Source organism: Phoenix dactylifera, chromosome 4 (assembly GCF_051530095.1).
Source record: "Phoenix dactylifera cultivar Ajwa chromosome 4, Ajwa_hap1_PhDact_Kaust_v1.1, whole genome shotgun sequence".
Classification (NCBI taxonomy): domain Eukaryota; kingdom Viridiplantae; phylum Streptophyta; class Magnoliopsida; order Arecales; family Arecaceae; genus Phoenix; species Phoenix dactylifera.
The window spans coordinates 7,477,339-7,504,603 of record NC_143193.1 but is presented as its reverse complement, the minus strand read 5'-3'; the positions used below and the strand labels follow the sequence as shown (position 1 = coordinate 7,504,603).

The 27,265-nt window shown below is 39.4% G+C and overlaps 1 protein-coding gene across 1 annotated transcript; it reads left to right on the top strand.

The window, feature by feature from the left end:
- The first annotated feature begins 9,997 nt into the window (after positions 1 to 9,997).
- On the top strand, positions 9,998 to 17,127 carry PRD1 (putative recombination initiation defect 1). The gene is made up of 9 exons (XM_039133904.3): positions 9,998 to 10,664; positions 11,700 to 11,812; positions 11,887 to 12,074; positions 13,020 to 13,325; positions 13,447 to 14,416; positions 14,499 to 15,198; positions 15,504 to 15,784; positions 15,851 to 16,520; positions 16,829 to 17,127. The coding sequence occupies exons 1-9, from the start codon at positions 10,119 to 10,121 to the stop codon at positions 17,048 to 17,050; spliced, it is 3,996 nt and encodes a 1,331-aa protein (XP_038989832.3). The 5' UTR covers positions 9,998 to 10,118; the 3' UTR covers positions 17,051 to 17,127.
- Positions 17,128 to 27,265: the final 10,138 nt, after the last annotated feature.

The following is a 27,265-nucleotide window of genomic DNA, read 5'->3' as shown; positions in this document are numbered from 1 at the left end:
CAGTATGTCCCTAGCAGTCTTTATATTTTCATGCTGGCATTGGAGTTCATTAGACATAGATGCCATCATATAGCATTTTACTCTAATGTCATCGTCCAACCACTTTTTATGCATCTCACGCTGAACATCAGTGGGACGTGCTGGTAATGTGGGGATATCTGAATCGAGTATATAGCCTATCTTCTCACAGTCCAAAACTATTTTGAGATTTCTAAGCCAGTCCTTGTAATTGGTTCCAGTCAGTCGGTTGGTCTCAAGAATACGGGTCAAAGGGTTTGAAGCCGACATTGTATCTGCAGAGAGTAAAGATTCTAGTTAGACTCTTGTACTTGATCCTAATCTGTCCTAAGGTCTTTTAGAACAAATATGACTCCCACTATTTTCTCGAATTCCTCACACTCCCCTGGTAGGAAAACGGAAATCCCACACGACTAGGGTTTCTAGTGGGTACTGCGGTCCCACCAATTCACATGCCACCTCACCTAACAGTTATTGGTGACACATAGATGGATGAGTGTACAACTCTTGTACAATGCTTCTCAAGCATGTTGCAGTGCAACTTGGTCTCTAAGCCATGAAGACCTCACCTAACAGTTATTGGTCCCATTTCTTAGTTAAGTCAGACCCACCGTATAACCGTAGGAATAAAGTCGTCATTGGGTCCTCACCTAACAGTTATTGGTGCCCAACCCCACCTTTACCCTACAACATCTCATGTCTATAGAGAGGTCCAGCCCCCCAATGCAACTTGACCACTGTATCCAGCCGAGACAAGTCAACATCAGAAAGGCCTTAGCAGCTCTACTACAGTGGAAGACCTATTGACTTAATATTGGTTAATCAGGTCTTAGTGTTTGCAACTTGAGCCTTTCATAAGAGGTAATCGAACAATTGGCCAGGTAAGCAGGTGGGAGGCTCCCCTTACTCAGAGAGTAAGGTCCTAATTAAGTAACCACCTTTCATGCTTTCCTAGACACCAATTAGATCAATTAATCTAATATGACTTGCTCATGTCGGTTCACTCTCGACTTGATTGAGGAGGTTTTGATTTAGGTCTCAATTGGGTTTGCTACATCACATGTAGACCTATCTACCCGACTCTCATTCACATCACATGCAAACGGCGCATTGCAGGCAGTTATAATCGCGGCAATAATTAAAGCTAAACTTTAACTAGGTGATGATCATGGATTCTAATTAGGTCGTATTACAAGCACATGCACATCAATCGATCAAGTGGTCTTCAACTCTTGAATTTGATCCAAGCTTCCTTGATTCGATCCTTGATCAACTCTTGATCCCATCGCCATCAACCGCTTAGATCACCTTTCATCTCATGCCTTTGCTTCAACTTGATCGTTGATGTACATCACATCACAGAAATACAACCAGATGTAAAATAAAAATAAAAATAATTTACATCTCCTTTTAGGAGGCACGCAGGCCTCTCAAAACATCAAATAAGATGCATGCAAGCATCTGAAAAATTACATGACATCGCAGATCACATCGCAGGTCATTACATTTGATACCAAAAAGGGTTGAATCCTATGATCATCACCGTATGCTACAATTATAATTTCAGATCTGAAAACTAACTGATTATATCATGACATAGGTCGCTGATCATGCTAATCATGATTCTAAACTTTGTAATCCCATTAACAATGCAATTAGAATCATCTTTTTATCACATAAAAATCAGCATGTAAAAATCAGCACCCCTGAAAAAATCTGCATGCAGAATTTTTCAGCATGCATGATCATTTAATTTTCAGATCTAATATGCCTTTAGATATTTAATTCTTACCTTAATCTACGAAACCTAGGCTCTGATACCACTGTTGGGAACCCGCCCATGCCGCTGATATTTCAAAAATTTTTCAGATGGCAGCGGAATCGGCATACACGGGTTCGACGTTCATCGCATGAACGCTTGTTTCGAGACCTTTCGTAATTAGGTAAGAATTAAATCCTTTTAAAACTAATAGGAAGATCAAATCTTCACCTTGCGCGGGTAGATGATCACCGCGAATCTGAATTCGTGGTTTTAGGAAGAGGGTTCGCTTGAAGCCGTTCAAACGTCCGGCCTCTACGGGTATCCACACGAAGCAGAGGACCGATCAAAGCTTTCTCGTCTCCCCGGGGTGCTAGCTCCCTTGCAGAGACTTCCTTTGATGGCTGATCTCCTCTCTTTCTTTCAACTCTTGAAAGTGCTTGAGAGGAGGAAGAAGAAGAAGGGACTCAAGGAAGAAGAACACAGCTTCTGCAGCCTTCTTTCTTTTCCCTGCGTTGGAAGAAGGATTGGAGGAAGAGGATGACGCCAACGCTTGGACTTTGCTCTCCCTTTGCTTGCGGCTGAACCAAGAGAGGAGGGGGCTGGTGGCGGCAGCAAGAGGAGGAAGAGAGCTCTTGGCTAGGGCGCCGGCCTCATGCCTCCTTATAAAGCCATCTAGGGTTCCTACAATCTAGGAGCCCTAGACATATTGCCTAAGAGGGAAGGGGGGCGCCGGCCCTTCTCTTCATGCCGCACTCAAGGAGAGGAGGAGGGGCGTGAACCCTCCTTCTTGTGATGCCCTAATCCTCTTCCAAAAAGGATTGGGTGCCTCTCTTATGGTTTAATCCCAATCCAATTAGGATTAGCCAAATTGGGTTCAATCTATGCTAGTCCTAATCCAATTAGGATTTGAATGAACCATGACTCAATTGAACTCTTCAATCCTAATCCAATTAGGAGTCATGTTGATTCATTAGATTAATAATTAATTTAGACTTAAGGAATCCTAATCTAATTAGGATGTATTTAATTTTAGTCCTAATCCAATTAGGACTCTATTTGAATCCGAAGTCCTAATCCAATTAGGATTTCTAGGAATCCTACTCCAAGTAGGAATCCAATTTTAATTCAAAATTCCTAATCTCATTAGGATTGTAGGAATCCTATTCCAAGTAGGAATTCCAGTCCTACTCCAACTAGGATTCCCAGCCCTAATCCAATTAGGACTCTAGGAGTCCCTCCCGAAGTAGGATTTGTGTTTAAGTCTAATTAATTAATTCCCTTTGTTTCTTCTTCAACTTCTTATCAATCAAATTGATTTCTTGTGATTCCTAATCACGATTTCAACCATCGGATCGGTCAATACTTCTAGTGTGTGTGACCCCATAGGTTCTATTCTGACTGGTAGTGAGATATATTGTGATCTCTATCACTATATCATTGAAAACTCCTTTCAATGGGTTGGAACGATTCCAACTCAACTCATTAGGGTTTATCGATCATCAAGATAATCCCTATGAGTCCCACCATCCACCAGTGACACCTAGCAGCATGTAGTGGCTACCCAGCAGAATGGAATGATGAACCTCTAGGTGCAGTTAACATGTGATACAGTCCTACTATCGTGGATCCCTACAGGACGGAGGTCATGGACAACTCGTCAAACCCCATCGTCTGTCATATGTCAAGATTTATTTGACTCGAGTTCGATAGTGAAAAACTCTTTCTCCACTGTGTATACTGCCCCGGCCGAGGTCTTACGAACTCAGTCTTATAAATCACATAGGATCTCTCCTTATCTATCAAGGTCGATAGATTCCATATAGGTGCATACCCTACTCCTACAGTGAACTTACTGCAGCCAATCTACACTGCATGGACCCATATGGCTAGGGACCATGTATGTGTGCAGTCAAACTACAATAACCCCACTGTGAGCAGCCGAAGCACCGCAGGTCAAAGGACCAGTCACACTACTGCAACATCAAGCAAGTCACTGACGAGTGGATAGACATCCAAGTGACTTCTTGTATTGGTCACGCTCAGTACCCTTGTTCTCTAACAAGCACCTGCACTATCACTTCAGTGTCCCTACACTGTGGACTCAAGTCTCGTCCATCCAGAAGGAGAGTGATCTGTGCACTGATCGGATCGATCACCGTCCTCGTGATGATCCTTTGATCAGGAGCATTTAGAAATTAATCACCAATGATACATGGCTCAAATTCTCAACTCTTGAGAATATGTATCATCATCTTATTAATTTCTTGGACGATTCATAGACACATAAACAATATGAATGAAAAAGATGCCTTTTATTTATTCAATAATAAATAGTCAAGTACAAAATTATGTCCCTAGAATCAACAATGTGTCAGCCAAATTGGCTTCTAGGGCATACATCTAACATGAATAACATAGACTTTCATCATAACATGTTACCAAAACACAGTCAATATTTTTGACCAGTTTAAATTTACTCAGTTAATCAAATTTCTGCTGCACAACTCAGATCAATATTTTCCAAACTTTCTTATTGATCCCACATCATCAGCAAATTTTTTTTTTTTTTAATATCCAAACAAAATTTTATCCTTGCTTCCCAAGTACACTAGATCATGATTAACCCTTAAGATAGTTATCGTATTTGTACCATCATATAATCAAGCAATCATATTCTAGATCCAAATTTGAACTAAGCCAATTCTAGTTTTCCTTAACAATTCCATTATACAAGTTGATATTTATTCGAAGCTTCGATAATTAAAAGATTCTCGATCGATTAACTTACTCAGGAGCTTATTTAATCATCCCGAATCTTTTCTTTTAGGCTAAACTTATTTTGGCCTCTCATGAAATCCCCCTTGCATTTCTCATACGGTGATACAAAATCCATAATCAACTCATAGCCTTGATTTATAAATATTTAACTAACAAGAATCTAATAATCTGGTTCAAAGATTTACAAGAAATTCCACAAAGATATAAACTCTATGATTTTACATTGAGATCAACTCCTCAAATAAGTAAAATATTTTTATTTGCAGTACTGCAAACATTTCGGGATCTTGTAAATCTACTAGACTTAGAGAATCTACTAATAACACAATGATATCCATATCGATCAAAATCAAAAGTATTATACTTTCCAATAATCTTTTTTTTTATATTATTTTTAACAAGGAAAAGCATCAAGAACTTTTCCAAATCAAACAAGTCCTATTTTCGACCAACCCAAAAACATTTTAATCCACCAATATTCTCAAGATTTACTAATTGACTTTCCATCAAAATATCAATCTTAATTGTTTCAAGTCTCAAGTAGAGCCAAATAAGAACTCTTAAGTCTCATCCCCAAGTATATTTTCCTTCTATATACGAGCTCCATGCATGATCCACATACAGATTTCAATGAATATTTTCTAGTCCAAGCTTTAAACATCTTTTTATAGATGAATCTTAAATTGCTACCAAAATAATTAACTTCAACTAGAAGCAATATCCACAGTGCCTGATATCAAGTTAAACTTCCCAAATAATTACATTGCACGATAATATCTCATGATTAATATTCCTTCACTTAATTTAGTCAAAATCTAATTAATCATTGAAATACAAATTGCTCTACCAAGAAAACTCTCAGAATAACTTATTCACACTTTGGTTACAGCCATAATTAGGTTGCATTTTAATTTTAGCATTTCAAAATTCTGATAAAATAATATAAATTTATCAATAGCAAAAGCAAATAAATATCTTCGTCTAATGGCCTAATGTCCACCCATCTCTCAAACTTTCCGACGAATCCTAAAGATCCTAAAACTTAAGCTCCATCAGAATTATTTCAAACACAATCCCTAGGAATCTGAAACCTAAGCTCTGATACCACCAAATCTGTCACGCCCCGAGCCCGAGGCGCGGCAGACGCCGCACGCCCGCACGGCGGGCCGCACAGGCGTGCAAGGCATCGGATCATATCAAAGCAAATACAGATATTCAAAACTGACATAATTATTTAAATTTACTCAAAAGCAGTCTTACAAAATTTCAAATAACATATGCTTACGTAAGTCAAATACTTTAATCAATCTAACTAAAGGACCAATAACTGAAGGAATCGTCGGAAAATCTAACGCACTCCTCAATCCCGTGAGATCAAGCCTCTGAATCTGAAAAATGGAGAAAATAGAATAATGAGCTACACTAGCCCAGTAAGCAACAAAATACCCCAGAGTGGGGTCAGAGCATATCAGATCAAAATACAGAATAATGTCTGAAATAAATCATAAATAACATCGTTTTGTTGTTTTCAAAACTTATTATCATTTTTCCAAAAACTCTTATACCAGAATCTCAACATAATAGGCTACGGCCACGTAACCCAGTGGCATGGGTTGCACAAGGTGCCAAACACCACTATTATTAAGCACCTGTGGTACGGTGTCCAAATACCACTATTCTAATCACCGGTGGTACGGTGTCGAAACCGGTTCCTCACAGATTACAAGTCGACAGGGCCAACGTATAATCCCCATTGGCGGGGCCAGAACAGAACAGAACAGATCATAGCCATGCTGAGAATACATATATATAAAAACAGATTTCATAAATTTTCCAGTCATAGTTTACGGAATTCAAAGCATAATTTTCAGAAATTTAACATGCCAGACCCATTTTACTAAATACAAAACATATTTCAGAATTTAATCTATTTATCAAATAATTTAGAAATCACACTCGAAGTATTAAGTTATTACCTCTTCTCGCTTGATTCCTACTTCAGGTAGACGGATCAGGTTCACCTGTTAAAGTTTAATTAATTTCTTGTTAATTTCAGACTAAGCAAAATTCAAAAATAATACTATTGAACATGGCCCAACAGAGCCCAAAGTTGGCCCATAATGGGCACGGCCTGATAGGGCCCATATCGGACTCGGCCCAATGGGCCCGCATAGACTCGGCTAAATAGGGCCCCCAAGGTTGGCTTCTAATTTGTTCATTTATACAATAAGATTTATTACAGGGACTAATACTTAATTACAGGGTACTATTCTATAATAAAACTTGAGTGAGGGGACTAAATAAATATAGTTGGGGGCCTTTATGTGATAAATCTTTCCTATAGGGATCAAATACAAATTACAGGAGTCCCTATTTCTGAAATAGCATACTGCCAAGGGCTTAACTGCAAAAAATCTGTTTATTGGTCAAATGGGTTTGGGTTTCGGGTTCGGGTTCGGATTCTCGGGTTTGATCTGGATCCAAGTTGGGCCCATGGGGGTATTGCCCAACTGGGCCCAACCGGACTGGACTGGGCCCAAGTTGGGCCTGCAATGGACTGGGCCCAACGGCCCAGTTTGGCCCGTGATGGGCCTCCTCCTTCCCCAAACTCCCCCCCACGAACAGGGGGAGAAGAAGAGACGGAGGAGAGAGGGAGGTGGCCGGCGGGGGTGGCCGGCTTGGGTGGCCGGGGGCCACCCCTCGATCGACTGCCAGCCAGCCGCCATGGCGGCCGGCGGCGTTGCAGGGACCGACGGGGAGGAGAAGCAACCGAGATGATGATCTCGGCCGCTTGGGCTGAAACAGAGGAGAGGAGGATCTCGACAGAGGAGGGCTTACCGGCGGTCGACGGAGGTGGCAAATCCCGGCCGAGGGAGGCTCGATCCGGCGTCAAGCGACGGCGGCGATGTTTGAAGCCGAGGGGTTGGATCTCGGAGCAGGGGAAGCTCGCGGAGGGGATCCGGGCGGCGCTCGGTCGGGAAGACACACCGATCAGAGAGGAGGAGGAGGGAAGGAGGAAAGAGAAGGAGGAAGAGGGCTCGGTTTGCCCTAGGGAGGAGGATTTGGGGGGTTTTTATCACCCCCCTCGTGATGGCTCTCCGCCGCGAAGATCGCGGCGGCCGAGCGAGATCCGCGGCCGCGGTTCGGCCGCGGATGAGCTGGAGGGGGGGGGGTGCCGCGGGACTAGCGACATCCCCGCCCCGATCATCCTCAGAAGAGCCGGAGAGGATCGCAAATCGCGATCCTCTGTTCCGGCCTTCCAAAAAGAGAACGGGGCTAAAGTCGGCAGGGGCTGCCGACTTCAGCCCGTGTCTCACACTTTGTTTAGCTGATAAGTAAATAAGTTCGAGTTGTTTGGTGCGTGTTTTCATGGAAGATGCTGCTGGTGATTAATATTATGGTGTGGGTGCAGTTTTGTATGGGTTATAATGTAGCTTGATTGATATACTGGTAGGAGATGTTGATTTTAGAGAGAGAACGCTTCAGTTTAACTCAGTGGAGCCTCTCCCTATTATAAATAGAGCAAGGCTGGAAAGAAGGGTGCAAGTGGATTGTTTAGACTTGGAAGACAAGGGTTCTCCAGTAGAGTACAATTTGCTTGTAAAGAAGGGAACATGGTTCATTTGCATGCCACTGCAAATGTACTGAATCAAAGGAAAACTTTTATGAAAAAAAAATAGGGGATCATCATGGAACTGGCATCCAAAGCATGCAACTTATTACTATTTGAGCTGTACATGGGAAAATAAGGCAGAGCTCGAGAAGTTCATCTGAGCTTTCTAGTCTTAAATGGGAGAATCTGGCATGGAGAGCATTATGTCGTAAATCTTCTAAGACCATATATATATATCCTCTGAAATTTGTCACTCAATGCTACACAGACTACTTGCCATTTTAAAAGAGCTTTTATATAGATGATAAGCACCTTTGTTTTCGTTTAAACCGGATTTATTTATACCAAATTAGTAAAAATATCCAATATAGCTGTTTCGTAGTTTCCATATAATTAGCCATATATATATATATTTCAATATATATATTATTTTTTAGTTTGCAGTTTACTGTTAGCTTTTTTATAAATATGTATTATAATAAGCAGTTTCATAATTTTGTTCTAAAAGCATCACCGGCCGAAAGACAATTTATTCCGCTTTTTTTAGGAGTGGTTTAAAATGCTGGCCTTTTAATCTCAAAGGCAGGTACTCAAGAGTGGTGCCTTTTTTTTTATTTTTTTTAACACTATCCTACCTTGACTTCTCCCATCCACCATGGCTCACTTCTCCGTCTCTATGGCATTATGTTTTGGCTTGCTTTGCGTTGCATAAAGGGTGCTCCAACCCACATTCTTGCATGATCTATACATTCTCTGTACAGTACTACTAAGTAAATAATATAACGAGGTTTGCCTCTCTCCGACTGCCGAAAAGAAGGGATTTTTTATGTAAAACATTAATGTGGCTTATTTCTACAAACCAAGCATGCGCAATCCTTCTAAAATAAATAAAAAAAATAAATCTCAATACAGATAAAGAAAAATAATATTAAAAATAGTTATATATTTCCTTATTTATTTATAGATTTGTATACTTTTTTATATTTATCTATTCTCGGAAAATGATGTAATGAATATTTTCTTATCTAATTGTAGTAGGTATTTTTTTTTACTCTTTTACTTTTTGTTAAGACATTTTCTTTATTATTTTGCATAAGAATTTTAGTTTTTTTAATTATCTAGTTAACAAAATGGTGGTGAGAGAGAGAGAATGACTAACTCAAATTTTGTTTCTAGCATGATCTTATAAAAAGGAATTTTTTTTTGTATTTTATTATTTCCTTATAGCTGGTAGTTTTGTTTTTTTTTATTTGACTTGCTATGACCTTTTCTTATATGCAACCAGCTTTTTATTTTCTTCCTTACTTTGTTGACAATCATAGTTTTATTTTTTGTTCAACTATTGCTATTTTTAATTAGATAAAACTTTTATTTATCTAAAATCAAGATTTTAATTTTTTTATATATAGCTGAATAGAATGGGTAATGTAGAAAAGTGGAAGGATATTTTCATTGCCAAAAAATGACATATGAAATACAGGAGAAATATCCTTGATTTCAAAACTTATATTTTTAATGTAGTAGAGAGTAGAAATTTGATAACTAAATATCTTCTTGTTACAAAATTATTAGCTAATATGACTCTAATTTTTCAATATGATTTGCTACTTAAAAGCGCCAATAAAAATCAATATGCCAAAATCTTGATGGATATAACATTATGAATTATTTACTGTAATTGGTCGTTGTCTAGTTTTACGCTACATAAAAAGAATTATATGAATAAAATTTATCATTTATCATTTTGAAATTTTCATTTATTGGAACCGTTGGGTATATTTCTGATATCCATTTCTAAGGTTTTGACTTTTGGCCCAGATACTGGCATCCACTGTCGCCATCGTTATACGTAAACGTACTCCGGCGGAACATCTGAACTCTTCGCTCGTCCTGCATAAATATACCCGTCGAACTCTTTCAAAAATTTCAAATTCCAGCTAGCGAGCGATGAGGCGAAGAAGAGTGGAAGAAGAGGAGGAGGAATTCGAAGCGGCGGAGCTCTCGCCGGTGCCACCACCGCGTCCACCGTCGGCAGAGGACGAGGAGGAGGACGAGGACGAAGAGTTGGCGCCGCCAACGTGCGGGAAGGGCCACCGGTCGTCGCTGGCTGTGGCGACGGCGGAGGGGGGGTTCATTTGCCTTGCGTGCTTCTCGGCGCTGCTGTCCGATCCCTGCTCCCCCTCCCACCACGTCTCCTACGCCCTCTCCCAGCTCTCGCTCGCCATCCGGAGCCCCGCCTTCCTCCGCGCCCTCCACACGTGCCACCCCCACCTGCTCGTGTCCCCGCTCGTGCGAGCTCTCGCCGCCACTGATGACGAGCCCCTCGCCCGCCAGCTGATCGACCTCGTCTCCGATCTCTGCTACCGCTGCTGCGGCGGTGGATTCTCCGCCTCCACCGCCGCCGCCGCCTCCGTGTCCGGCGATTTCATTGCCCGGATCGCCGATCTCCTCTCTTCCGGCGCACTCGCGTGGAGCCGACGCCAGGTTTATATGGTACTGTTTCCCCTCCTCATCTGTCGGTATTATTTTTTTCCCGCCTTTTTTGCCGGCATTTAAATCGCGGGAAAGATTAAATTTTCGAATATTTGGACCCGGAATGGAAACTTTGGGGAACTTATGGCGGCTACGTTTTTATTTTTTGTTTCAATAATGGCTTTTTTCTACTCAAGCCTTTGTTCACCAAATGAATAATTATATTCTCCAGCTCACGTAGAAATTTATACTTTAAAAATACAGTTTTGTTCAGATCAAAACCAAACATTGTCAAATAATAGCTCTTATTCCCGTTATATCATGGCTGTTATAATGGAATAGCAGTTTGATGATATCCACTGTTTAATTTCTATTTTAGGGCCTGTTTATAAATCTATCAGGATTGGACTGGATTTCCTATTGGATTCATTGATTAGGCAATCTAGTTGGGTATAGCCTATTAATCCAGTGACCTTGCAGCCCAAATCCTATATGGATAAAAAAAAAGGACCTCCATGAGTCTTTTTCTCTTCATGCATTCTGACAAGCTCGCAGGCTGGCGGGCTAGAAGGGCCAACACGCCAGATTCTTGTAGAATATTGCTTCATGATATCCAAACAGGCCCTTATTATGATAAAGCAAAATGGGAGGAGTTAGGATATGTTTGGTTGGAAGAAAACCGCTTGGAAAACTTAATTTTTCTTGAAAAAATTTATTTTTCTTTTGTTTGTTTCATTAGAAAACTGACAAAGTCGGAAAGCATATTTCTAGATTTCCAGAGAAACTAATTTTCCTTGCCATTTCCATGGATTTTCCTGGAACCAAAAGTTAGAAAATTGGGTGCATTGGCTATACTCCAAGCGAAGAGACTATATCGATTTTCTTTGATTAAGTGATTGAAAAACGGACCATGAGTGTTGTCAGTTTGCTGGTTAGATTTTGATGTTTTGCATCCTTACAATGAGGCTTGGAACAAAGTTGGCATTCATTTCTTCTGAAGTTTGAGGTGTTCGCTGCTTAATCCACTGCTTGCATGGCTTTCAACCTGTGATACAGCTGCATTGCTTTGGAATCCTATTGAATTCTCATCAGAATGATTACCATGCATCCCACATCAGAGATAAAGATGCCCTTTTCTCCAACCTTGTCATTGGTCTTCAGCTTCCAAGGTGAAGACAAAATTCTAGACTTTATCTTACACCATTTGACCATCATACCTACCATCTCCTGTTCCCTGCTACAGTGAAGATATTCGTGGTGAGATTATGTTCGTCCTGTATAAGCTATCCCTTTTACAAGCCACACCTTGGGACGAAGATAACAATGATCATGTTGACACTGATCTGTCATCAACTGGAGAGAGGCTGCTGCGCCTTTCACTTGAAGTTCTGCTCAAGACCCAAAATGACGACGTCCGCTTGAACTGTGTCGGTCAGTGTCAACTATTCCTGACTCCTGCAAAAACAAATGCTTCATTGCAAAATGACATTATAATCCGCATGGACTGCATAAGCTATTTCATTGGATGAGAGATTTCTCTCAAGGTGCATCTAGTATCATGTGGAATAGATGGCATTTTTGAGACTTTAGGATCCACTGAAGTTATAGTTGTAATATTTTGCATTTACCAAAATCAGTTGAATCTGAAGTCTAAAAATTTGATGTTCTGGTGATTAGATATTTAGATCGCAAACTGTGTAAAATTTGATTTTGACAAACAAGTACAAAAACTTCCCAGGGAAACCAAGACTGCATAAGCTATTACATTGGATGAGAGATTTCTCTCAAGGTGCATCTAGTATCATGTGGAATAGATGGCATTTTTGAGACTTTAGGATCCACTGAAGTTATAGTTGTAATATTTTGCATTTACCAAAATCAGTTGAATCTGAAGTCTAAAAATTTGATGTTCTGGTGATTAGATATTTAGATCGCAAGCTGTGTAAAATTTGATTTTGACAAACAAGTACTAAAACTTCCCAGGGAAACCAAATTATATAAACTGATGATTGTCTAGAGATAGTGATAATCAGAGAGTTGTAAGACTTTAGATTTGAAAAATTAAGACAGCGATTCATAAGTAAGACAGTGTGGAATTAGAGGCTAGTAATGAAAATTGTTGGTATTGACAAACCTAAATCATTCAAATTTACAGTTGAAAGATGGCACATCCCAATAAAACCATAGCCTTGATAATATGCTGTAAAAGACTGGCACTTCCCCATAGATGTTTCTTTTCATTAATGCGTAAATCCGCACGAGCAACATGTTCCATGCTAGGCATGGTTGTTGTAGATCATGCTTGCATGCAATGTATGAGCAAATGAAGTTGCTTTCAAATAATCACATCTGACATGTTGTATGTTTACCTCTCAGCATTGCTGACAGTGTTAGCTAGAAGAGGCATCTTTGAGGACTTATTTGCAAATGATCAAACTGGTAGTAATATCAGAGGAGATAGTTTTGTGCATTCAGATGACACAGTGTTGCATATCCCTCTCATTAACTTGTTTGCTGATGCAATCAAAGGTCCTCTTCTTTCTTCTGACACTCAAGTGCAAATCAGCACCTTGGACTTGATCTTTCATTCCCTATCCTCGAGTTTGAACTGTGCTAAACAGATGCAAACTCTTGTTGAAGAAAACATTGCAGATTATGTTTTTGAAATACTCAGACATTCAGGTAACGAGAACAAAATTTTTGGTATCTGCGGGAAATATACTTCATAAAGAGAGATGAAGAGTATCTAGCTCGTTGCAATCTGTAAAGCTGGTTTCTCATTCTATGTAATCCTGATCTGCAGGAAACAAGGATCCCCTGGTCATTTCGTGCATCCAGGTTCTAACTCTTTTAGCAACTGCAGAGGAAGTCTTCAGACAGCGAGTCGTGATAGGATTTCCTACACTGCTTTCTGTTTTCCGCTATGCAACAGAGATACCTCTTCATCCAGTTCAATCTCATGTGTTAAATCTTGTTTCGACTTGCATCTCAGACTGTCCAGGAATTATGTCAATGTCTCAAGTAGAAGAAACAGCTCTAATCTTGACTGGATTTTTTAGAAGACATACCAGTGGGGAGCTGGGTATGCTTCCCAAAACCTTCACCTTGGCCTGTTCAACATTCGTGGAGATTCTTAAATCACCATCTGCTTGTCATGTCCTGAAATTGACACCAGCAATCCAAGAGGCATCAAGAAATGCTTTGATGCTGTCTCTTACATCTCAAGAATATCCCAACGAACTTTTGTTATATTCCCTCTACCTTCTGAAAGAAGTACATGCATACAGTTGTGAAGAAAGTTTTGCTACAAACTCAGGCAGCAAGGAACTGGAGAACAGCATAATAGAATCATGTGAAACATATCTGATGCCTTGGCTTGGAAGGGTCATTGATGAAGGGGAAGATGAGGAACTAGTACTAGGAGTTCTTGAAACTTTTCATCTTATTTTGCTTAGAGGATCTGAATCTCAATCCAGGAAGTTTGCGGAAACACTGGCTTGTTCAAATTGGTTTAGTTTGTTATTTGGATTCTTGGGTTTGTTTCCATCAGAGCAGATGAAAATAAGAGTATATTTGATGTTTAGTTCAGTAGTTGATAGACTTCTGGGCACCAACTCTGGACAACCCATTAGAGATGCCTATGTGTATCTCCCGTCAGACCCTCTAGAGCTGATATATTTACTTGGGCAAAGGAGCTCGCATGATTTAAACTTGGCTTCCTGTCAACGTGCAGTTCTTCTAATGCTATATGTCAGCACATTGTATGGCGATAGGTAGTGTATCATCAATATAAGTTTGCTTCACTGTGTTAAGCATCTTCATTAGTTTTGCATAGCTGATAGTTCATCTTTCCAGGTTTATTGATGGGAACCAAGTGTTGGCTTCATTGGAGCAATATATTCTAGTTAACAGCAACAACTTCTCATGTGCAGTTGCTGATTCCATGATGCTGACTGAACTGGTGCTTCTCTATGGCCTTGTCAGAGGTGCTCCAATTGGCTACAGGACAACATACAGTCCAGAAGCTGAGAAAGCTATATTTCATTTGATAGCCAAAAATGAGTGGGATTTGCTCTCTATGGGTATCCATCCAGCAGCATTAAAGTGGCTTTTTCAACAAAAAGAAATCATGACACCCTTGTCTTACCAGATCTTGAATTTCTGTAAATTCTATAGCACAAACAAGACCCAAATATATGTGCATGCTAGCAATGCCCAGACACTGGACCTGCAAATGATTGCAGAACTCGTTGTTTCTGAAGATAATGATGTTGGATTACTGCTGGTATCATTACTTGAAAGGGCAATAAAAGAAGGTAGAGAAGATGATATAATGAATTTGGTGAATGTCATGGCAGGAATTCTGAACATATTTCCTGACACTTCCAGCCAATTCTGCTTGCATGGCATTGCAGATGCACTACAATGTCTCTGCTACATAATACAGTCTCCACAGATCTTTGTAAACTGCTTGCTTTTAATTTTCAATATTCTTTATTCAGCAGATTACAGGACACTCACGCATGATGAAGAGTGGCTTGCACTTACAATAAAGGTAATTCTGTTCTTCTAACCGAAGCAATTTCTTCTGGTCCTCTCAAGACCCATAGGATTGCTAGGAGCCTTTACCATCATCAATCATGAAGTGTTTAATATTCAGTTTATTACTAAAACACATCATGGTTGCCAGAAAACAGAACTATGTGGAATATAGACCTTTTATCAGAGGACTCCCTCTGGTCTGCACAACATCCTGCAGTTGTCAGAGGCTGCAAAAGAAATAGAGAATAATGCAATGAGTCCATCTGAGTTCATACTTGTAACAGCACCTAGCTGATTGTATCATTATGTTCTGTGCAGTTGCTGGAACATTTAAATACTAAATTAGCTTCCCAGTCATGTGGCCAAGAAGAGTACCTAGTGATAAGCATTTTTTGCCTCATTCTTCACCAATCCACCAAGCAAGTGCTCAAAGAAGCTTCCAAGGTCATATTGCTGAACAATTCTTTGGTTACTGCGGCTGAGAGCCTAATACGGACAGCCTGTTCCAAAGGACCAGCCTTAGTTGATTATGATGAAGAAACAACTATTGGAGAATCCTTGCTATTTGTTCTTTTATTATACTTTTTCTCCTTAAAAAGGTCTGTCGCTCTATATTTACCCCTCAAGTTGACTGCTGCCAGCCATCTAACGATATTTCTTCTCAGCTTGCATGCTACTTTACAGGAAACCATGGATTGGCAAGATTTCCTTCAGTCATCCAATGAAGCCCAAACATTGTCGGTACTCTGTCTCAGATGCCATGACTTATGCAGGCTGACACACTTTGGATCTTCTCTTGTCAAGTTGGTTGCTTCACAATGTCTTGTTGAGTTGCTCACCAGAATTTCAGATCAAAGGAATAGCAAAAATGATGAGCTAAGGTGCTCTTTGAGGTACCTAGAATCCATGATGGCTGTGACAGAAGGTTTACTTTTCTATGGAGATACATCAGTAGCCACAAATTGTGGTGTCTGTTTTTCCATGATTTTAGGGTGGGAAAAGTTTGGGTTGCAGGAGAAGAGGGCAATCAAAGATTCCAAATGGTGTAGGTTAGTCATGGAGGAGTTGGCAATGTCTTTGGCCGCTCCTGGTTTAGCATCAACATCCTTCACAAATCAGCACAAGCCTGCAGTTCATGTAGCCGTTGCATTGCTCAAACTGGACCAAGTACCTGGGTGGATGAAATCTGTGTTTGATACTTCAAACATCTCCGGGATAGTTGACAACCTTTCTGCCAGCAATGTGACTGCAGAGATGGTTAAGCTCTTCACGGAGCTAATGACCAGGAAATATATGAACAAAGAACAAGTTTCTGCTCTACATCGTTTGTTCCAGGTTTGAAATCTAACATTTTCTTGACTTTTGGTTTCTATCTTTTCCCTAATAAGATCAAAAAGGCACACAAATATAAAATCGGCATCTTTCCAGCTATTTTATTCAGTTACAACAATTGGATTCATTTTTCAGTATAATGCCTTATAGGGAATCTCATGTCTTGATCTACATTTCAATAAATTCTAATTACTCCATTCTTCTACTCTTTATTCTTAGTTATACGACAAGATGGAAGAAGTGGTTAATGAAATGGGAAGCAAATGAACTTACCATCATAGTTCCAAATTTATTTTGTTATGATATTGCAGGTATGCAGAAAACAAGTGTACAAAGACAGTTCCAAAAGGCAACTGAGGGAGGAGAATTGTGACGTGGTAGCTTCGATCCCTGAAGATATTGGTAAAGTGTGCAGCCTGCTCATTCACCTTATGCTGTCCCCACCTATGGATGATCATACTGAAATTCAAACAGAGCAAGAAATGCTTTTGAAAGAAATTGATGTGTTTTTTCAAGAATCAAGCAGAGAGTAATAAAAAATCAAATAAAGGCTTCACCTATACTTTGTCAAATTTCATTTACATGCTCTAATTGATATCAGCATTCTTATTATTTTTACATTCTTTTGTTTATGTTGGTTGAGTGGATGGAGTAGTTTTTACAATTTATAGTATGTCTTCATCTCTTTCTATTGATTCAACTACAGGCATAAATAATATGGTTGCCATGTGTTTCCATTCAGTCAATTTTGCCTGACTAGACTGACAAATCTGGGAGGTCATGGAGGAACTTGAATATGTTTATATATTGTCCTGAGTCTCTTTTATAATTAGGTGTTCTTATTTCAGCAAGAGATTCTATAATCCCAATGTGCATAGAGCTTTATTTTCAGTGTGCCTGGCCAAATTGAAGTTCAAATAGAGAACCATATGCATGTAGAATATACAAAGAGAGAGATACATATAGATGCCTAACCAATGGCTACCAAGTGTCAAAATATTTTGGGAGCTTAAATAATTCTGCCAAGAACATGGAAGTAATGCTTATGACACCAGGATAATTGAATAAAAACTTTGACACATGATTGAACCTCAGTAAGGTCTGTATATGCTAGCAATATCTGATATTATTGAACATGCCTAACTTAGAAAACCTATAAATAAATTAGAATTTAGTACACGTGGAGTATTATATATGGTTCACAAAATTAAAAAGATTTTTTAGGACGCTGATCTTAGTTAGGGAAAAGCAAATAAGGAACTGATTTAGTGCCCAGGGAAATTTGCACTTGATAGATTGATATACTATGAGGCAGCTCTGAGTTGTGGAGAAGTTCAAAGAACTGTTTGTTGCTCATGTTCCTTTACTGTTAAAACTTCAGCTCCTCATGATGAGAATCTCTCAAAGTTTATTAAGAAGACCATGTTGTCATTTTTTGTTCTTAAAGCTGATTACCGAGACCCTAGAGGAAGTCCAAAGGCATAGGACTCTAATATTGTTCAAGTTGCAGCTGATGCCACCTCTGCCATTTCAACCCCAAATTAGGCTGATCATATGTCCACAATTTTACCTATATTATTTTGAAAGCGTAGGGGTGTAAATTTTGTTATAAATGCTATTTAAATGCCTCGCCAAAGAAGTCCATTCCTATGTGAAACTCATGTGGCTTGAGTATACCATTAGTTAGTCCAATCTGTTTTCTATGCCACAAAGATTCGGCTTGAAGGCAATTCCTCCACAGTCATCAACTGGGCGAAACTGGATGGGAGGTATATCATCCCTTGCTTCTTGGTTGAAGGCATTATTTGTTTTCCAGATCATATTATGCTAAAGAGCAGTTTTCATTACTTGTTTCTCCTATAAACCTTTCAGGTGTTGGTTCTGATAAATGTCTTTTCTACCTTTAAAAATTATGGAAGCTGCTGATGGTTTTCCTCGGGAAAAACTCTTTAAGGTTTATTTTATTCATTCACTTTATAAATCATGCAACGTGGATTTCTGCGTTTCTGCGCACCATGCTAAGGGTATTCAAGTACTTATTCCCATTTTTTTTAAAAAAAGTATAACTAGTTTTTTTTTCCTGCTATAACGAGCGACTCACACCACTCTAGTGTGAATATATGGCTGGCCTCAAAAGAGATGCATTTTTTCACCAAGCTCTAGATATCCTGAAGCAGGAGATAGATCCAAACCTCCCTCGCATACTTTTGAATCCAACCAACCATTGTAGCTAAGTCACCTTCCAACAAAATGGTGGCAACTTTCAATACGCACCAAACATGGCTGAGGCTAGCCCAAGTAGACCTCAACTTCGCTCCAAGAATCGAGATGTCAAAGATTGGGCTTCCACCGGCTGTCACAACTTAGAGTTCGAGCTTGTAATCACAAAGCCCGCACCACTCCTTCCATCGCCTAGCATAAAAGTTTCATTTGCCCTAAAATCTAAGATAACATTTTGATGTTTCTCACTCATCACCTGCAACTGGGACGATTTGGCCAAACGGATTGCACCATGCAATCATCCCACACCAAGTACGCACCATACAAGAGCAGCCTTATACAATGCAGTAATTTTAACGCTACTACGTACCATTTATCTAAAAAATATGATTTACTGGCAACACTTGTTAAAGCGAAGTTGTATTGAAAACATAAAAAATATCGTTGATCATATGACTCATCTCATGGACAACAGAATTGAAATGATGAACAATATAAAAGATTATTATGAGGCTCTTGTGAGAAGAAAAAAGGAAAAAATTAGAAGATGAAAGATTAAAAAAAATACTGGACAAATAAGATAGCTTAGCAGATACCAGCAGCACAACTGTAAAAAAAAAAAAAAAGTTATCTTTTCAATAAGCAAAGCATGGGCGTTCCATATTGCAATTGAAACGTGGCCAGCAACGTAACTGTAAAAAAGCTTCTGAACATGGAGAGAATAAGGCCCCCATATTGCAATGGAGAAATGGCCAGTAACGAGGTCTCAATTTGTACTGGTGAACCGATTGACCACTAAATCAGAGGCATCTCATGCTTGGTTAATTGTCGAACATACATGTTGGACTTTGGGAGCTGGACATAAACTGGGACGCCCACGATCGGCTGACCCTGTCTAATCCGGATGCTATTCCATAAAGGGATAGTTGCTAACTTGATGGAGCATAGAATACTTGTCACTAGGGATGATGGGGTTTGCTTGCCGCCGTAGAGTCTCTCTCATACCACCTAAGGGGTTGGGCATGCCAAAAGAATTCATTGGCATGAGTCAAATAGCAGGGGTATGATGTGTGCACAGGCGTGCCACCAGCATCGGATCAGCTAAAAAAGATGTTGATTGAAGGAAGGATATAGAGTAATGTAGGTACATGTAACTTTACTTTCAAGAGCTTTCACCACCATCACATCACCATTCAAAGGAGATGGATCTGAGTAAGGTTAGAGGTTATAGCAATTAGCTAGGTCGTGGAGATTCTAAGTTACAACTAATCTTAGAATAAAAACTACTGCTAGATTAAGAACTAAGATAAAATAAAATGTACTGATTTGGATTATCGAAGGGTCTTTACAAAGCACATTTTTCACTTTTTTATACTAACAAATAATAACTATCCACTATGATAATTACTACTATATCTAGCCTCCACTTCTAGTAGTTCCAATAACTAAAGCCAGTTATCCTTTTACTATGCATGATTATTGGTGCAATTGCTCCACACTAACTTTCAGAACAATAATCATATCTTTTTGGCCCTAGTTTGTCCCGGCATAACTCTTGTTGGCCATCTCATATTCTTGGGCCTATAATACGGTCTTCTATATTTGGGAACACTTTCGAGACTGATTTGTTCACCCCGACATATTCATCCTACCAGCTATCTAGGCAATTGCATGTGCCATGACTCAAAATTCTATGCACCTTTATCTGATTCTTCTTAAGAGATATCACATATACGATGACCCTTCGATGTTAGGATCTAGTGTAAACAACAATGCCCCCACATCCTATTAGTCATCGATCAGGTAGGTAATAGAATGTACTAGTGACCACATCTGTTGACATGGGTACAGTATTCAAAAGTTTGAAACACATATGCCTTTTAGAATTTCCATTCTTTCATCATAACTCCTATTGATACGTGCCCCTGCCCTTTAAAGAATGTCTATGTAGCTGAAAAAGATAGCTCACCCTTCAAAGTAAACCACTTCCTAAAAAAATAATGTCAATTAGAATCCTCTTAGAATACAATGATATGCAATGCTAGAACCTTTTTAAAGAGCTCGAGGGGTTTGTCTCCTATCATTGTTTCTAGTAGCTCTTAATCTTCTTGACCTCCACAACAAAATGAGACAAGATACTGCCTCTCTTCATGCCGTTGCTCATGTAAAACAAAAGAAATTATAGTGCTTTAGGGTTCTACAAGAGTAGATTCTCAGGTATTGATCCAACAACCTTTCAATCATTGTCTACTTCAGATCTTTGCTCCCTCAATCTATTTCTTCCATTTTTCTGCACCACCCAAAGGAAACTTTTCTTTCTGAAAAGATGGAATTTAAAACCTCGATCTGGAAAAACTCCAATTACCAGCAATCATGGCCTCTTTGGTGTAACCTTTGGAACCGATGACTTAACCGTGTTTCTCATCAAAAATTATCTGTTTGGAAAAAGAATGGTCTTCCCAACATCTTGGCCTTGTCCCATTCTCTTTCTAGAGCCGATCGACCACTACTTCTTGCTGCTCTATGTTTTTCATCTTCTTCAACCAACACCTTTCTTCTCAACCACGACATGACTAGCCTGAGTCTTTCAGATCTAAGTTTTAAGTTTTCTTTTTTAGCTCAAATCAGTTGGCGGACCATTTAATGTCACCACTCCCATTAACATTATTAATGATGATTTCATCCTTTCTTTGAACAAACATGTCAGTTATAATTACTATGTTTAAGTTCATTGCCATCGCAATAGGCCAATCTCACATCGGAAGTATGTTGCCTTCTTCTTGGTATGGGCATAATGGTCAAGGTATAATGTAGGTTGGCCATTGCCCTTGCTAAAATCCATCCCACAACCCTTACTCTTCTTGTTTTAGCCTATCTCTACCAAGGCTTAGAGGAATCACTTTCAGGCATGGGGATATGGAAGACCACTTTAGACTCTCCAGATCTAGTTGTACGTCTACTTTTTCGAGATCTATCTATCCATACCTGATGAGACTAATATCATTTCCATTAGTCATGAATGCATTTATTTAGAGAGCTTTATCCTTTTCTTATCAAAATATTTCAGTTTCTTCTATGATGGTCCTTCTCGTAGAGTCATTCACCTTCTGTCTCCTTTCCTTTACTCCTCGAAACATACTTGGTTGGTATTCTTAGAGCCCCATATGTCCCCAACAGAGACCAGGGCCGTATGACTTTTATGGAGAGATTTCTTAGTTCTCCCAACCTTTTTTCTCGCCAATACGGTTTGATCTAAGATATCCCTTATCCGCCCCTTTACTTTCTTAATGCATATCTTCTTTTTTTTCAAGCTACATTAGATTTCACTAGCAGACTTTCTCTATGAGCAGTTATGCATGGATTACCACTTCATTCCTTTTAATCTCCAACCTAGCATGACCGAAGAATTTCTAAATTGGTGGGATGCTCACAAAGCCAATAGTTGGAATGTGCATATCTCTACCATCCTAGGCCATAACAACATCAACACTTCTCTTGACTCAACACCTGCTACACCCTCTGGTTCATAGCTGACTGATGATAAGTTTCCAGCACCTGTAAGCGAGGCTCCAATCTTGATCAAAGGCTAAAGTATCATCTGTTCAACTGAACTACATAGATTTATTTCTGCATAATCATTTCTAACCAACATTCATCTCTGTAGCTCCAAAGAGGATAAAGGCGGTGGTTCACAAGCCCAAACTTACCTCTCTTCGATGCAGCGGTAGAATAAGATGCCTAATAGTGGTAAGTGAGTTTGAATCTTCTAAGCCAACTATGGTACTGGACATCACCAAGGACTCTGGAGAGTGGTCATTGGATGTTTCTACTGATTCGGTAGATCTACCCTTGGTTGAACCTTCAAAGAGAATTAACTCCTTCGACCGAGTTGACTCCTTCTCAAACTCCACCTTCTACCTATCTCCTAGAGCTACAAATGCCAGGACAACCCTCGCTCCCCATGACCAAAATAGTCGATACTCTTCAGCCTAATTGATTTGGGCCTCTTGTTACTCCAACTCCATCTGGATCTTTGAAAGTACCATTGTCCAGCTCCTTGACTGAATCTTTCTCATAGGACTTTGGCAGTCTCTCTATCCTCCAATCCTTAGCAAGTGCCAGAGCCAGGTTATTAGCCCGATCAGCTAATACTCAAATCAGTCACTCATCATCTAGCACCATTGCAGTAGTGAAGATAGTCAAGAAGTCGCTGCAGTGCATTCTCACCACCCCAATTGATGAACCAATTTCTCCAAAGAATATGGCCAAATTTTTAAATGCAATCTCAATCCCTGAGCATTAGGCCTAGGTAGCTCAAGCTAATGATCTTTATCATACATTGGTTGACTTTTCTGATATTCACCACCTATTGGCCGACATGACCAAAAAAGTAGATGCCATAACCACCCACACAAATGAGCTAGAAGTAAAGGTATCTTCCTTGAAGGAAGAAGTTAAGTTTGCCCTAGACGCATATGTGTTAGTCCAAGATAAACTACGCACCTAGAAGGACAAACTCGCATCCTTTGAGGTACAGTTAATCGACATTGGTTGAGAGATATAACTTCTAGAAAAAGAAAAGGGAGAGTTGGAGCAGAACAAGGAGAAATTTTTGGTCTTGGATGTAAGCTAAGAATAACTAAAAGCCGACAAATCTTTGCTTTCAGATCTCTTTGACAAGATGTTTGCCTTCGACCTAATGTCCTAGGTTCCCCAGGAGGAGCAGGATAGACTTAAAAAATTTTGAAAGACCTTTATATCAAAATAGAGCATTATTATTTGTATCCGCCTCCTGACTGAACTAAGTGAATATCTTTTTACAAGTATATACATACATACATTCATACATACATACATACATACATTCATACATACATACATACATGCATGCATACATACATACATGCATGCATACATACATACATACATACATTCATACATTCATGCATATATATATATATAATACCACTTTCTGCTTTTAGATTGAATTCATTACTCCTTTAACCTTTCAATGGCTTTATGTGAGGCATTGAAGTCTATGCTACCCATAGTCCACATAAGGAGCTTTGACCATCAAATGATTAGGCTCTATATCTTGTTGGATCTCCATGCATAACTAGGACAATAATAACCCAGACATAAAACTTCAGTAAGCACAATAACCGAGTGAGATGTAGCTTCTTCCTTTGATATGGTTGCTTCTCAGCCCTTTCGACCATAAAGCCACCACGTTGCCACCATTCTACAAATAGATGGTTGATGCCCTTGACCAAAGTGTACATCCCAGTCTAACATGACCTCTTGTACATGATTTTATATTTTCGACTAAAGATTTCTGAGAACATCATACAATTTTTGGCCATGATTTCTTGACTTGTTGAGATTAAGTCATCAGGTGTAAAGATTTTGGCATTCAAGTCCACAAATTTATAGATCGATTTACTTACCTCAGTTTTCTAATCAGCCGAGATGACCACAATCTGTGTCACAACATGCTGTGGTTGGAAACTTTGATTTTTATTAATAGAATAAATCTTCTCTACTTGTTCTATTTTAGGCTTTGCCAACGACTTCACCATGATAGTTGCTCAGCATGAGAATATCTCCAACATGTTGCGCTTACATTCCTTTAAACAAGACTGAAGTTGCATAATCACTTCCTGAATAAGATCTACCAGATGGGTCAACATTATCCAACTAGCATCCATTATCTTCTTGGTAGTATTGTGGTAGCTATGCTGGTCCTACCGAGCATGCCACGACACTTGTTTACCACTGTGGAGACTCTCTTGCACCATGTAAGGGAACGAGCACACTAGAGAACTTGTTAGCACAAGTCAGGTGGTAAGAGTATGATGTGTGAGGGGGCATACCACTCGCGTCGGATCAATCAGAAAGATGGTGATCGAAGGAAGAATAGAGAGTAGCATAAGTCTAGGTACCTTAACCTTCAAAGATTTTTGCCACTAGTACACTACTATTTAAAGAAAATGCATTTGGATAGAAATAGAGGTGTAGCACTGGGCTACGGTAGTAGATTTTAAGTTACAACTACTACTAGGTTAAATACTGGTAGATTTAGAACTAAGATAAGATCAAATATATTAATTTGGACTGTCAAAAAGTATAATTTTTACTTATTTATATTAACAAATAATTATTACCTACTTTAATAGTTACTACCACATTTGGCCTCCACTCGTAGTAGTTCCAATAATCGAGGCCAGTAGTCCTTTCATTGTGTGTATTAAGTGGCATAGTTTCTCTGCACCAATTGTCAGGTCAATAATAAATGCTTTCGGCTTTGGTTAGTTCTGATATGACTCTCGTTAGCCATCTCTCTATATCCAACCTACAATATAATCTTTTGTATTTGGGAAAACCTTCAAAATGTATTCATCTAGCCCAAACTATTCATCCTACCAATTATCTAGGCAATTGTGCATGCCTTGACTCAATATTCTAAGTAGTCGTATTTGATTCTCCTTTAGAGCCACCACATGTATGATGATCCTTGAATGTTAGGAAGTGGTGTAAACAGAGTTTGACTTCAACTCATTTGCTTGAGGAAATTAGAGTTCTCACCTCTACTAATAGAGATTATACCTTTGATGGCATGTGAGGAATCGGACAAAGATCCAAGAGCCATGCTAAGTGAGTAGCTGAGGATGATAGTGTTATTTTGATGATTAACAAGCAATTATCTAGAGTATGTTATAAGTTAAATCGATACTTCATTTATAAGTCTATTACTCTCAGTATATTTGTATAAATTGATATAGATACATTTCATTGTTTATATGAATGAATCTAACCTTGAGATGCAGCAAAGTGTGGATTGAGTCGACCCAAAGGATGATTGGGTCGACCCCGGCACATCAAGAAAGCATTTGGCACACTTCTGCAAAAATGGCACAGATGAACAGTGAGTTGAGTCGACCCAAACATCAAGATCCTTAAACAACTCAGAAAATGGTTCTCTGGATTTACTGAGAGGGTCGACCCAAGATAAAGTTGAGTCGACCCAAGCTTGAGTCGACCCAAACCCTGAGTGGGTCGACCCAAAGGCAAGACAGAACAGAAGACAGAAAAGGTTCTCTGGAAACCCTGTTAGGGTCGACCCAAGAAGAAGTTGAGTCAACCCAACTGAATCTTGAGTCGACCCAAAGAAAGGTTGGGTCGACCCAAGTGAAGGAAGGCTGAATTGCAAGTTTCTGTGTTTCTGAGAGGGTCGACCTAAGGAATGTTTGAGTCGACCCAAGTGAAAGTTGGGTTGACCCAAGGACAGGTTGAGCCGACCCAAACACGGGCAGAAGCATAACGGCTAGTTCTGCAGATGTACTTTTTGTCCTTCCAATAGTGAGTAACGGCTAGTTTTTGAATTCTAACCATTGGGGCTTGTCCAATGGATGTAAGAAACTATTTAAAGTGGCACTATTCATCAGATAGAACATCCTTTCGAAAGAATATCAAAGAGTACACAAGAAAGAGAAAGTGTCCTAATCTTCTTCATCCAAGTGCTTCATTCAAGAATCAAAGAAAAGTGGTTGAGCAGATTCAAAGAGTCATCAAGAGCTCCATCCACCCTTAAAGAGAGAAGCATCCTCGACAAAGAAGAGAGAAGTCACATCAAGCGATAAATACTTTCTAAACTCTTCTTTGTTGATTATATTGTTTTATTTGCTCATCTAGGAGTTTAAATCTTCTTCCTTTATTTGTTAAACTACTTCTAAAGGTTGGTTGGTTAGCCCACAAAACCAACGGAATAGGTTGATTGGTGAACCCGAAAAACCAATTGTAAAGGCTCGTTGGTGAGCCCGAAAAACCAACATAGGTTCGTTGGTGAGCCCGTAAAACCAACATAGGTTTTTGGTGAACCCGGAAAACCAAAGTGTAAAGATTTTTGGATTGTGAGCCCGGAAAACAATCCAACTGTAATCCGCAGAATTATAGTGAATTCCCAAGGGGTCGCTTGGAGAGTGGACGTAGGTGCTAAGGAGAGCACCGAACCACTATACTTCTTGTTGTTTGTATTGTGATTTGTTTAAGTTTACTAACTCATCATTTAACACAAGTAAGATAGTTAAAAATAAAAGAAACCAATTCAGCCCCCCCCCTCTTGGCTTGTCACCTTGGGCAACAAGTGGTATCAGAGCAAGGTGCTCCAATAGTACTCATTGATCTCACAATCAAGAGTTAAAGATCATGACAACCTAAGTGGGATGTTCTATGAGTGAGGGACAATCCACAAATAGACCACCTCTATTTAATGGCACAAACTACACATATTGGAAAGCTAGGATGAGGATATTCATTCAAGCTTCAGATTATGAATTATGGTACATCATTACTAGAGGACCTCACACACCCACACTTAATATAGAGGGCACTATCATACCCAAACCAGAAATGGATTGGAATGAAAGTGATAGAAGATTGGCACAGTTAAATGCTAAAGCTATAAATGTACTTTATTGCTCATTAGATGTAAGTGAATTTAATAGAATATCTACTTGCATCTCTGCTAA